The sequence below is a fragment of the Gossypium hirsutum genome, chromosome A08, assembly GCF_007990345.1.
Source record: "Gossypium hirsutum isolate 1008001.06 chromosome A08, Gossypium_hirsutum_v2.1, whole genome shotgun sequence".
NCBI lineage: Eukaryota > Viridiplantae > Streptophyta > Magnoliopsida > Malvales > Malvaceae > Gossypium > Gossypium hirsutum.
Window position 1 is genome coordinate 77,324,198 of NC_053431.1, and position 14,604 is coordinate 77,338,801.

The following is a 14,604-nucleotide window of genomic DNA, read 5'->3' on the forward strand; positions in this document are numbered from 1 at the left end:
ATTTAAAAAAAATGATGATAATTTAGTGTGGTCTGATACATTAAAAATGAAAATGTTAATTTTCAGTATATATATTATTGAGGCATCTGTGACGTTAAATAGAAAGAAACAAAGGAGGAGGTTGACATCTTGGATTATTTTAGAGAATCTTGTGATACATGGATATATTAATTTTCAGTATATATATTCTTGTTTGTTTATATTTTTAAATAATATAAATTGTGATGATAAATATATAAATGTAATACTTATAGTTATTATTAAAATTTATGTTTATTTAGTGATAAATAGAAATTGACATTTGTTATTTCAAAATTCTTGTTTACAACTTCAAATATACATCATATTTACATAAATTTCTTACAATTTTGTATAATAAATGAAATTTGAGTTCAGTTTTTTTTTATCAAAAGATTTTCAAGATTCCAATTCATACTCTCTTTTTTTAATTAAAAAAATAAAGTAGTAATTTTATTCAAAACAACACTAAAACAAACATAGTTTGTATAATCACAAAGCAAAGGCGAGACAACAAAATGCAAACAAGCAAAAACACGAAAAATTAGGAAAGAAAAAAAACTAAAGAGGAAGCAGAATAAAAGAAGCACCCTGCTTTGCCTAACAAATCAACATCTCGATTATTAAACTCCATCTATTTTATATTGATTAAGATAAGATATTTCAATCCTACTAGAATATGGCTTTACAAGCCTATAAATAGACATAGTCTATTCCTCTTGTATTGAATTCAATTTTTCGACATAGTGAATTTTTTTTTCCTCTGCCCGTGGTTTTTTCCCGAAAGGGTTTCCACGTAAAATTTGTGTGTTCTTTATTTTTTTATTTTTTCACAATATAACAAACCACTAAATATCACTAAGCCCAGTGGATTTAATGCCATTGATCATGAATCTCAATCTTCCAGGGGCTAAAGGTGGATTACGAATCCACTCCACCGCGCAAGCACTTTCTCTCTCCATGATAAGGGTAAAATTACTCCTCCAAGTTAGAAGACTGAAACAACCTCTTTAATCGCAAGCAGCGTTGCTAGAAAAGCATTAGCAAGTTCGATTGATTTAGAGAAAGAAAATAAAAACATTACCAGTCATGTCGCAAAAAATACCACCAGTACTTGCTGGTCCTGGATTGCCTGAACTGGAACCGTCCATATTAAACTTAATGGGAGGGGAAATCCAATTCAAAAAAGCTTTCATCGATCTTTGTGACCTACTAAAACCAATTCAAATAGACACTTTAAATATGGAAATGTAGAGGGTTCTTTTGATGGAGAGAGAAATCGTCACAAACAATTGAATGAGATATACTGAAAAAAGATGGAGAGGAAGACTGGAGCTGATTTAGTAACATTGAGTGCAATGGAAGGTGTGTTAGATCTAGTGCTCTAAGTGTAGTATTTTTGTCTATATAAGCTTGTAATTTTTTCAAACAAATTATTTAATAATTCATGAATTACATTAATACTTTGACCTCAAATGGTTTTTGCACGCAAAGCAAAATAGAAGTAAATGTTGCTCATTGGTTGTCTAATGTTTAACTAATACTAATAGATATTGCGTGGTCGGATCGTAATACAAAAAGGCAACTTGTATTAGTAGACGAATCTAAACATGTCCTTAGTCTAACCGAAAATGAGCAAACCGATTAAAAGATTAATATGACATCTATCAAGTCCAATTAAGGAGATGTCTTATCTTGGGTATCAGAACGGGTGACTCCTAGAAGATAGAAACGTAAATATAACTGATTGGACTAATAGTACATTGGACATGACCCAAGCAGAATAGATCCTGAATCCGTTTATGAATTTATTCACTTGTGACTTTCATAGTGTGACATACCTAAATCCTGAGTGGATGGCGGACTATGTACGCGTGACTCGTACACTTTGATGTAAGTAAAAGTCTGAGTTTAAATAGATAAGGAACTGAAAGCTAGTGCGTTGGGTGTATGACTTTTGTAGTATGTAGTGCCATTCACAATAGTAAAATTTCATAGCCCAAAACATGGGTAAATGATATTCTCTCATGGGCACTACATGGTTGATGAAAAGTAAATGTAGCCACAGGTCGTCCGTTTTTGTGATGAATGGCTTGACCACTATTTGATAGTGATTGACTTTTCATGAAAGAAGATGTAATGGCTATCATGAGATAAAATAGGATCATATTGGAAGAACGGATATTATCCCAAAGAGATCACAGATATCCTATGAAGGTAACACACTTATGTCAAGGTCATTGGACAAGCACTGAGCAGTTGCTTTCGTAATGGTATGTCGTTGAGGAAAGCTCAATCACGATACTATAGTGGAATGACTTCATGACTAAATGAGCTTATAATTAATAGGTGAAAAGCTAAAACTTAATTATAAATCATTTGAGTCTCAACCACATATGTCCAATAGGTTCCTCCTGATGTGAGCACGCCCGGGGCATCCTCGAATGCAAATCATGAATCAATCGAGCTTCCAAAATGCCCCATGACTCGAGCTCGAACCAAGCAAATTCAAGATGCTTTATCAGTCTTGATGTTGCGCATTTGGGATGATAACAAGGTCAATGACGTTGGAGGAGCTAAGGACAATGCCTTGAAGACTCCATGCACCATTTTGCAATCCAATCTCAGCTCCTCTCCAGCTCCCCATGCGCCATTCAGCTCCAATCAGCTCACTTGAGCTCGATTTAGCTCGTTTGAGTTCGAACCTAGCTCGTTTCAGCTCATTCCTTCTTCATTTCAATAAACTAAGTTTTAATTTAGTTTTAAATTAAATTTCCTACAGCTCATGCCGATTTCCCTAGCTTAAATTAGTTCATTAAATGTTTTCATTCAGTTTGAGCTAGTTGAATTAATAAGCTAATTAATTTTAATTTAATTTGTCCTAATTAGTTAAGTTGTTAGTTGCTATTTAATTATGTCTAAATATTATAATTAAATGTGTTCATTTCTCTTGTAGGTTCAGCTGAATATTTGAAGAGCATTTAAGGCTAGGTGCATACACAGGTTTAATTCAATGGATGAGAAGATACATGTACGACTTGGTTCAATGCTTGGGAAGAATTATGTACATGTACATGGACGGCTTAAGTACATGCATAAGGATTAATTTCATACATTCCCTATTTGGACGGTACAATGAATCCATAAAGATCCATTCCCTTTGGACGGCACACATGCAATAATGGAGAGTAATTAATGGTTGTTCATGAATGAGTAGATTCAAGACCCCTTTTAGTTCCATGCCTGACCGAATGTATGTGGGAGATCTATTGGGTTTCCTAAGTACTTATTCAGCCAAGGGGTAGCTGCATAATTAATTTCCAAATTCAATTCATGAATAAAGATTAAGAGAAGATGCATGGACAACAAGCTACAACGAATGGGAGAATGCATCTAGTTCTTGATACATGAATCATTTGCTACCCAAATGACTTCCCTAGGTGACTATTCGGCCAAAAGACACTTCTTTAATGCACCAATCAATCCATGGATGAACTTAGACAAGCTAATGGGCTGCCATCTATGCACATTCATCCAAGTCAATTTTGCTTAACCATGAAGCTGCCCATTGAAGTTCCAATCAGCCGAATGTGGACTTAACCCTTTAATGATTTATTCTAGAATATTCTAGTGTATTCTTAACTGAATGTACTTAGTCTTTAAGCTACTAGTTTGTCCATTTGGTTACTACTTGATAGGTTATAAATAGTTTGTGCATTTCATTGTAAAAAGACTTTTTCCAATTTGTTTAATGAACATTGTTCTTGTGAGGTTGCTTTCTCTCATATCTCGTACAAGTTTCCAAAGACTTATCTAGCTTGTGCTAGTGGCGTCAATCGTCCTTATTTGAACTTATCACCAATCTTGGTGTGGCGTTCACCTATCCAATTATTCATCCTTTTCACCTTAACAATATAGGAATCGGGGTGACACTTTTTACTGTTGAATCATTCCTGACGTTGAGTTCTTTTTTCCATTCCCATTTCAAATTTCTTTCTTGTTAACCAAACCGAGCTTTCTATCATTCATCCATTTGTTGCTACCCATAGCCGAACCTATTACTAATCCTACATTTCTTGAAACCTTCTGCTTATCCATTCCTTTTCATCTACTTCTAATTCTAAGATTCGAGGCACGAACAATTCTCTCGACTACGATCGGGCAATTAAGTGAATTCGACTCAACTACCCAGGCCGGATCACAGCACCTCCACTAGCTCATTGAAACCATAAATGAATTGTGTGTTTGAATAGAAATGAACGAAATAAATAGAAAATGAGAAATGAGAAACATGCAGAAATGATTATGGTTTTCTCCGAAATGGAGAAATGAAATCATTTGAAAATGAATGTAGGTTTTTAAAAATGAAAATAGAAACTTGCAATCCTATATATGATTAATTAAAAAATGATGGAAGGCTGAGTTTATGTGTTCGGACTATTTTGAAGGCCAAAAATAAAAATAAATCATTCGATCATAGTGAACATATTGAGTTGTGACATATTAAACGAATTTTCTTGAAATTTTATTGCGGGTAAAACTATCAAAATTTTACTGGGGGTAAATTTGGGATGAGAAAATGATTTAATATGTAAATATTAAAACTTATTTTGGGAAATAGAAAAACTTAATCGAGTTGGACCATGTTACAGAGTACTGGGTTAAAAAGGCTCAAAAAATCTCGTAATTTTACCTAATGTGAGAGAGACCCAAAACCACTCATAAAACATGAAGAGGGCGGCAACCCTAGTAGAAATACAAGGGTAAGTCTTTCACCCATCTCCTACTCTAAGTAGGATGTTGTTTTACTATTTAAAATAAACCTCTACAAGTCTACAAGGGTTTTACCTTCTCTTTCTAGAAATAGATGGCACGGTAGAGCTATTAACACAACTTTTGTAAAATTGTTATTCTTCCAAAAAATAGAGAGAATTTATTCTCAAATTATAAACATATTTTTCAGAATAACAATTTTACCAGTTTTTTAAAGAAGAAAGATTTTTCATTTTCACCCTAAAAGAATTTCTTTTTCTAGTTTTGTACTTTGATTCAATTGGTTCAAGCCCACACTTGAAGCAATTCATGGTACAAGAATAGCGGAGAAGACCGTTTGGTTGAAATATGGAAAACATCAAGGATCCGTTTATCCAAAAACACAGGTATGAATTCAATTAAAGTTTATTGCTATAAAAATCACAAACTGGATTAGTTATCAAATTTTTAAATTTTCGTTGTGCAAGAAAATCATTTTCAAATCGGATTTTTTTTCCAACAAGGTGGTGGTTGATAAGGTACAGAAAAGGAAATATGGTTGAAGATCAGACTTAACAAAAAAAACAAGTTGATAGAATTTAAAGGAGAATCCTTTAAGAATTCAAAATATTAAAAATGTCAAAAGTGCCTAAAGTCATTCACCAATTGTGAAAGGCACCTATTTATAGTGTTTCAAGAATATGAGTCACAAAGCTAGTAATTAATGATAGTAATGATAAATATTTTTCAATTACAATTACTTTAATGATTAAGAAGGGGTAGCGATGGTGAATAGTGAAGAAGAATTCACTATATTTATAAAAGGAGGGAAAAACACTTAACATTACAAGAAAAGGTTAAGAGGAGAACTCTTAACTATCTCTATATCTAATCCACCAAGCCAAGCTCTTTGAAACATCTCAAAAGTGAAGATAACCCAAAAGCCTTACCATATTCCGAGATACTTTCACTTCTTCTACTTTGGTAAAGCAGTACCACGCGAAACATCTTTCATGGAACATCTCTTGAAACGCAAAATGATGGTTGTTCTTGGATGAGAGTTGTTCTTGAACAAGAGTTGTTATATGGTGATACTTTTTTTTGATAAAACTTGTTCTAAATAATAGCTATTCTAGAAAAGAAAACACCATTGTCCTATATACAAGTTATTACAAACAATTATTGTTCTAAACATAATTATTATTAAAATGCCATTATTTTAAACAAAAGCTATTTTGAATTTTAACTATTCTCAACAGGAGCTGTTCTCAAATAACAACTATATTGAATGACAATTATTCTAACTAAAGCCTTATTCTAAACATAGTTATTTTCGAACAATAGTTGCTCTGAACAATAACTATTTTAAATAATAGTTGTTGCTCTAGAAGAGATATGCTTAAAAGCACATTTTCTTGAAATATAACATTCTTTATCTTTATTTCAAGGGAGAGATAAAATGTTAGTAATTAAATTTGAAAATCTACATTTTGCCCTTCGTGTGAGACTTTTTAGTAAAAGAAATTTTCATGCAAGAATTGTGTAGTAAAAATAAATAAATAAATAAAATAATTTTATACTTGTAATTCTTGTTAATTCAATATTGTCTTTGTTGTCATTGTTCTACATGAATTTGTTTTATACGTTGAGTGGTGTTCTGAAAAAAAATGATAAAATGATAAGAAGATTTCTTAAGGAAAAACTAATTCACAAAGTAAAATAGTAAAGTAAGATGGGATATCGTATGCATACTAAAGAAGTCGAGGGTTTTGGCATGATAAACCTTAAAACAAATAACACTGCACTATTATCTAAATGGTGGTAGAGATTCACTAAAGAACCTAACTCTTTGTGGTGCAAATTAATCACTGCAAAAATATAGAGTGTAAGTACAACAATGGATTCTTGCAATTGGAAAAAGAATGAGCATGTTGAATGTATGGAGATAGATTGTGGATGTCCAACAAGAGGAAGGGGTGGAAAGTTTAATTGGTGCTAATGGTTGCACATGGTGTCTTGGTAATAGGAGAGAAACTTTGTTTTGGTGGGATAGATAGCATGGTGAATGTGCTCTCAAGCACCAATACTGTTGGGTTTTAAATCGAGTTAATCCACAAAGAATCTATTTAAATAACAATGAATTGATTCAAACAATAAACAATTGATTCAAACTACTAAAGAAACAAGAATAAGAGCAAGAATAAGCCAAAGATTGTAGTTTATCTTGTTTGCAATCTGATCTACATCATTCTTACTTGTTTTTGAAGCACTCAATTTATTTGCTTGTTTTTTTAGAAGGAACGAGCCAGTTAGCAATAAAAAATGATATGTTAAATCTATTGTTTCTACTTTGTCCATATTCTTAACCAAGGTGGATATTTCTCCTTTCGACTGTCTCTCATTGCTTTTCTTTCCTTTCTTATCAAACAAAAAAGAATAAAGGCCCTCAAAGATCACAGGCTCTAGATAGCAATTGTTGGGGTTTTACAGCAACAAAAGCAAAGAACAAGACAGAGAACAAAACAACCAGAAACTTAATATAATTTACTTGCTAAAAAACGTGCAGTAAGGAATGAAAAATTGATTTTTATTACCATTATCATAACAATACATGATTTTTGTAGACAATCATCTTACCAAACACAACTAACACCACTAATCAGCCTAATAAGTTGTGAAACATTGCTTGTACACTCAAACAAGCCAATTAAACAATTCATTCAACTATCTAAACACATCAAGCTGTCATTAAGCTTATTCATTTTCAACCAAACTAAAATAAATTGCAATTAAAACAAAAAACTTGTTAATATAGCATGCATACAAGCTGTATGCACTCATCGTAGCAGCATGGTTAGCCACTTTTCAACAAATACCCAAGGTTTTTTATGCTTGTTGTGGACAAGTAGGCAAAGATTGTCAAGTATGCTATAAATGAGAGGTTTTTTAATGGGAAGTGGAGCTCCTTGTACAACTTCGGTGAAACTAGAAGAATCAAAGGCTCTGTTATTTGGGAAAAAGGATGCTCATGGGATTTTCTCATTAAAAAAAAGTCTCATTGGTTCTAAATTAGATTTTATTGCCATATGATAACTTTGAATTTGATAAATTGTGGTGCTTGAAAATACCATCAAAAGTGCAATCTTTTGTATGGTTGTAATTCTCAATAGAATCCTTGTCGAAACCATTTTTTGTAAAAAAGGTCGACTTTTATTTAAAAAGAAAACGAAAAATGAGAGTCGCCAAAATCCTTTTTGATGAGGTGTGACCGGGTCACCTTGTGATCGATCGTTTTAATAAAACGTTTTGATTTACTAAAACAACAATTTTGGTCTACAAAATTCAAGAAAACAGGTTCGGGAGTCGGTTGCGTATGAGGAAGGATTAGCACTCTCGTAATGCCCAAAATTGGTACCTAATTGATTAACTAATGTCTAAACGTCGAAAGTTGAAAACTCGAAAAGAATTTAAAATACGATCTTTTTTATTAATGTTGATTTAAAAGAAATGCTTGAATAAATTGAATCGAACATTGAAGGCCTTATTGTCTCGAGGTAACAAAATATTACATCCCTTAAGTTAGGACGCGGCATTTGAACCTTTGAAAATAAGCTCGCCCTTTAATTGTTTTATTTTAAAATTCGCACTTTGATTTTTAAAAGGATATTCGGTTGTTTAGATCCAATGAGGAAAATTGAAACCCCGTAAGTTAGGGCACGATCTTCTCGAGTTTCTAAACGCGGAATATTGCCTTTATCTTATTTAAAATTCATGTATTTTGAAATTTGAAAGGATATTTGGCTATTTAGGTTCAACGAGAAAATTGAGACCCTGAAAGTTAGGGTACAATTTTTTGAATTTTCTAAATGCGAAACATTACCTTATTTCAAGATTTTCCTTTTTACGAATTTGGAAAAAAATCTATGAAATATTTAAAAAGATATATGATTAAGTGATTATATTAAAAAAAGTTGTTTAAACCGTAAAAGGTCATGCGTGGCTAATAATGATAGTGCAACATACATTTGAAGTAACAATGACATAATATTGCATAATAAAATATAACATATATAACCTTAACATTAATGAATCATAAAGTTAATATGCATGAATAATAATATTTATAAAAATGCAAATGATAATGATAACAATAATAATAACAATAATAATAATAAATCTAAATTTTGGAAGTACATGAAAAGTAGTAAATTGATGAATAAAAAAGGGAAATAAAATGACAATGACAAGGGCAAAAATAAAATAAACAAGCTAATTTAAAAAAGGGTGGGTAAATTAATAAATAAAAGCTAATACAAATTTGGTTTAAAAAGAAATCAATTAAATAAATAAATAAAATATTAAACAGTACATTAAATAAAACGGTTTTTAAAATAAATAACTAAATAAGTAAAAGGGCTAAAATAAATAAAGAGAGTTCAAATTTAAAAGAATAAGGACTTGATTGCAGTTAAAATGAAGTTTAGGGTCCAAAATTAAATAAATAAATGCAAGGATATAAAAAAATTAAATTGGAACCTCAATAAAATTTCAGGTAAGCATTCAAAATAACAAAAATGGAATAAGGGACTAATTCGCAACACGCTAAAAATACCAAGGAGCGAAAGAAAAAATGTCCCAGGCTATTTATGTGCAGCGTTTTCTCAAAGGGTTGAAATGAAAAAAAAAAGAAAAAGAAATCGGATAAATTTTAAAAGAAAAAATAAAAAAGGGGCCCAATTGCAAAGCGTCGCAAAAGCGGAAAGACCGCGGCAAATAACCCTTTTGTTGAAAACACGCGGATCCTTGGGAGCGGGTCAGGTCGATGCATGGGTTGCCTCAAAACGACGTCGTTTTGAGGCTTGTGAGCTTAAGCTAAAACGACGACATTTTGACCCCCTATTTAAGCCTAATTTTTTTTATTCTTCATTTCAACCCTCATTCCTAAAAAAAAAACAAAAAAAATCCTCTTAACTCTCTCCCCCTTCCCAGAATCTGGCCATGACTCCGGCCGTCGGACCACGGTGGAGGTCGATGGTCACCGGCGATGGCGTCGCTGTCTACGGTGGCCTGAAAAATAAAAAAAATACCTAAAGGCGTCATTTTTCATTGAAAACGACGAACCTCAGCCACCCACTGCGGTGGGATTCGAGGAGTCAGGTTAGTTCGCCCTCCCTTTTTATACTTTCGTTTATTACTTTTTGTTTTGCAAATGAAAAATGAAACAACAACGAAGTGAAAATAGAAAGAAAAAGAGAATATAGCAGGATGAAAGAAAAACCTTTAGAAATTTTTTGATTCTCTGATATTTGTATATATTTCGTGTGTACCCATATTACAAAATTTATTCATGGCTTTTTTATAGCCGAAATTGATACATGCTATTTTGTTTGCTACTGTTGCTGTCTGTCCTTGCATTACTGTTGTCCTTTTTTTCATCCTTTCTTGCAGGTACAGAGGCGACGTGGAGGTGTATGGAGGGTGACGTGGAGGTGGAGCGGCGGTTGAAGAGGGTTAGGAAGGCTAAGGTTTCTGAAAGTGTTTTAATTTTTGGGCCATTTGGGCTTTGTATTTTTGTTGGGCTTTAATGGACTTTTGTAATTATTTGGATTTATTAGTTTCTATTAATTTTTGTTTTTTTGTTTTTGTATGGTTGATGGGCCCGGGCAGATTGGGCCTATTACAATCCTATTAGGATATTATTATGAAATATTATCATTTAGCAATTTGATTCCTAAAGAGATATTATAGGATATTATCTCTTAGAAATTTAATTCCTAATAGGATATTATAGGATATTATTATGTGATATTATCTTTTAGTGATTTGATTTATATGTAACGACTACTATATAGATATATATACCCTTGAGGTCTATCAATAAAATTTAAGAGATTATCCTATTATTGTCATGGCATTTGAGCAAGGTTTTGACACAATTTTTTCTTCTCTTTGATCATTCTAAATGGCCGGCGACAAGACTTCTCCTCCTCCTCCACCACCACCTTTAGGGGGCAACCCTTCTTTGTTTTACTACTAAGTAATGATAGTCTCTTCTGACGATGTTTGGTAATAACAATCAACTGCCACTCGGTTGAATGGTAAGTCTAAGAATAATTGGATTCTTGATACGAGGTGTTCAAATCATGTTACGGGTGATCTTATATGTTTGACGAATGGGAGAGATGTTGTAGCATATTCTGTAGCATGTTACGATTGCCTTACCATTGCACCCAACACTTGTTGGTTTAAAAACTATTTTTTATTTTCAATTTCATTTTTATTTTCAGAAAATAGTTCTCATTTAACATGAAAACATATTTTTTTAACTATTTTTCTCTAAAAAATAAAATAAAATATTTTAACTTAATATGTATTTGAACTAGGATACCAAATTTAATATTAAAAAATTGTTAAAAAAAAGGAATGTTTTTGTGTTTATATAGGTTTAAACCAATATCAATTAATCTAAAATTAAAAACTACATTATTTTCATTTTTGCAAAGTATTTTTAGTGAAAATAATAAAAACAACTTTTTATTATTTTCTATTTTCACATATTTTTATTTTATTTTACAAAAATTATTTTTAAAAATTTCAAGCAAACACCGAAAATAAAAATAGCATCTATTTCCTAAAACCAAACAAAACCTTAATTTTTTTTAAATGTGAGATAATTTAATTTTCAATTTTTTATATATTTTGAAGAATATAATTTATATATATATTATAATGAAGAAAACAAAAAACAAAATAAAAAATAACCCAAAAAAAAAGGAAAAAAAAAGAAATGCATAATAGTTTCTTGATCTTGCTGGTAATGTATTTTTTTTATTCCATGAACAGTTTAAAAAAAATTAATATGTGTATTTTTTAAAATTATTTTACTATAATTTTATAGGACATTTGTCAACCTTTTAACTTTATAAAGTCAAAATTTCACTAATAGTATACCAAATAATCTTTTTTAAAAATCAAATATTTCATAAATAAATATGTATCACATATACTGATAAGGAATCATTTTTAGGGGAAAATGTGTGAAATTAAATGACAACTAGATAAAAAATTAGAAAGGTAACATGTTTCCTAATAACCCAAATTCATCAACGACAAAAGAAAGAACTCAGGATATATATATTTCACAACAGCTGATATACATAATGGCATAAATTAGAACTTGTCTACGGTGATAAGAGTGAAGATGACGATGAAGGCGAAGAAGACATAGAGGGGGTAACTTGAGCAGATCCACCAGGCGAATTGCGACACAAAGGGCACGAAGCCTTCATCTTTAGCCACTCGTCTATGCAATCGGAATGGAAGTAATGGCTACACTCTGGTATGGTCCTCAATGTGTCCTTAGGTTGATATTCGGATAAGCAAATGGGGCAAATATTATCGTTCGGCTTGGGAAGACGCCCGCTTTCACCAAGCTTAGTCTTGGGGTAGGACTCAATTGTTGGCCCGTCGAGTCCTGTTATGATAACAGCCGGTGAAGGGGCGATTGACGTGGAGAATTCGAGACTGGTGAGGTTGCCTCCACGTCCATACCATCTCACTCGGCTACCAATGAACGAAACCAACCCAATTAGGCTCAAGAGTCCTGGAATTCCAATGCCAATGATAATTCCATACTTGGCACCCCTTGGAAGACCGCCTGTAATGGGAAAACCAATATCAGGGTCTAAGCTCTCTGTTTCCAATGCTAGTGATAATTCCATACTAGGTTTTTTTTTCAAATTTGTATTTTTAGAGTCCTAACCCATTTATTTTGTTAATTCAGTAAATTAATTTGATTTATCTTAATAATTTTTAACATATAGTGAGGTAGCATATATACATTTGTCATTTTTTTATAGTTTAGATAAATATTATACAATTTCCTTTCATTATGCAAAAAATTCAAATCCAAATCTAAATCAAGATATATATATTATATCATCATATGATTTTGAAAGTAAGTAGCGTCAAATTAATTGACGTAAATAACCAAAAAAAAAAAATAGTATCAGCCTATTAGGTTGAAAATGATTAAATTGGGTAGAAGAAGTATCGTGAAGACCCTTTACTGGTAGTTAAATTGAATTTTGCCTCCTTTACTAAAAAAATAAATAAATTGATCATTTTTGTCAAAAATTTTATCTGTTGGTATTGTTAAAAACTGGTGTGGCTAATGAATAATCAAATAGTATTACGTGGTGGGCTATATGTACCTCATGCTGATGTATATGAACCAAATTTTAACAGTACAAATGGATGAATTTTTTAAAAAAAAGATCATTTGCTCTTTAATCTAACGTACGGGGATTCATCTACCTATTTTTTGAATAAAGAAATAAAAATACAATCTGATTCCTAATATAAAGACCTCTATGGTACTTTTACGGATTAAATTGTGGTAGAGAGACTAAATCCACCAAAGATACATAGTACAGGGAGCTTTTATAGAATTTAACCTTTTTATAAGAACATATGGAATAAACCATTTCAATGGTTTGTAAGGAGTCTTGGTAACTTGTGTTGGCATTATTTCTGCATTTCAAAAAAACTACAGTGACGTTGATATTTTGGATTAAATTAACAAAAGCTGATCGCTCTGTTCTGCATCACCTGTTCCATTTTAAGTTTTACTTGAAAGCTTTTGATTCAAAATAAAACAAAGTAAAATCAACATGATTTCATGACATGGATCCAAATTAAGGTTTCTAAAACTTTTTTTACCAAGTAATACTCTATTTTCAAGTGCTATTAGGTTCCTAGTCACCATAAACAAATAAAGTAAAAGAGTTCACCATTTTCAGAACAGAGCATTCACCATGGCCGTAGTTTAGCAAGCAGTAACTTACCTTGGGTTGGCAGATTAAAACACCCAATTTCCAGAGTAGTACTATTCTTGAACCAGCAGTCTCCTCGACCTTGAATACATGATCGACAATCGGGTTTAGTCCATTCTAACCGGACGCCGTCCCACCACCCATACCAAACAAATGGAACCGTAAAAGTTGTTATAGGATGACATGCTGACTGCAAAGCATTGGTAGAATCCACGAAAATGTCTGCCGGCGCCTGAGAAGCCACAATAGAATAATTCTGATTGCTAAGACATGGGATTGGCCTTAACCCACCTTCGGCAACTTCGATAGCAGAGCAATTGAAGAAGGTGAAGGTATACCAAAACTCAGAGACGAAAGGAGTTCCTGATATATTGAAGGAGTGCAAGAACCGTTGAGGGAGACAGAAATTAGGGTCGTTGATCCATATCTGTTGGGCCTCGTAGTCGATGTACCGGACTATGAATTCTCCTGATTCGGGGAGATTAAGGACTAGTTGTTGTGTTTTGTTGCTGCAAGAAAGACCGAAACCCGGATAGCTGCAGCGACCATTGGGGTTGCCGTGAGGGTTGATCCCGAAAGGAAAGTTTATTTGTGGTCCACCGCCAGGGCATGAAGTGGGACAAGGTTGAGCAGCCGTTGGTTTTAGTAGAAAGAGCAAAAAGAAGATGGAAGGAAGAGATGTTAGAAGAGACATTTTCCGTGGAAGCCTTGTTTCTATTTTTTAATTTTTATTTCCAGGAAGGGGTAGGGTAGAGTAGGGTAGAGTCTTTCAAGTTAAGTGAGGTTTTGCGTGGAAATTTGGATGGTTTTACTTTAATCTACGCACCCCAGTTCCAATCAGGTAGATATGTCTCAATGGGAAGTTGACACGTGTTGTTCTCTTCCCCCTCTAAATTTTGGTTAAAATCATTGATTCAACATAGTTACTTGGAAATTTGTAACTTGGCCGTTTTTTTTTTTTTGCCTTACATGTCGAGAGACAATGTAAAAAGCCCTCTTA

The 14,604-nt window shown here is 32.5% G+C and overlaps 1 protein-coding gene across 1 annotated transcript; it reads right to left on the bottom strand.

Moving 5' to 3' along the window:
- Positions 1–11,748: 11,748 nt before the first annotated feature.
- Positions 11,749–14,367, bottom strand: LOC107945815 (RING-H2 finger protein ATL20). Its single transcript, XM_016879961.2, has 2 exons — positions 13,617–14,367; positions 11,749–12,427 (listed from the first exon to the last, which is right to left on the bottom strand). Exons 1-2 carry the CDS (start codon positions 14,296–14,298, stop codon positions 11,952–11,954), a joined length of 1,158 nt encoding a protein of 385 aa, XP_016735450.1. The 5' UTR covers positions 14,299–14,367; the 3' UTR covers positions 11,749–11,951.
- Positions 14,368–14,604: the final 237 nt, after the last annotated feature.

What these genes read in the sequence shown, in the direction of transcription:
- LOC107945815 (XM_016879961.2), bottom strand. Translation starts at nt 14,298, where the DNA reads ATGTCTCTTCTAACATCTCTTCCTTCCATCTTCTTTTTGCTCTTTCTA. An exon ending in TTTTAATCTGCCAACCCAAG is followed by an intron (nt 12,428 to 13,616) that starts GTAAGTTACTGC and finishes TTCCCATTACAG; the next exon opens with GCGGTCTTCCAAGGGGTGCC.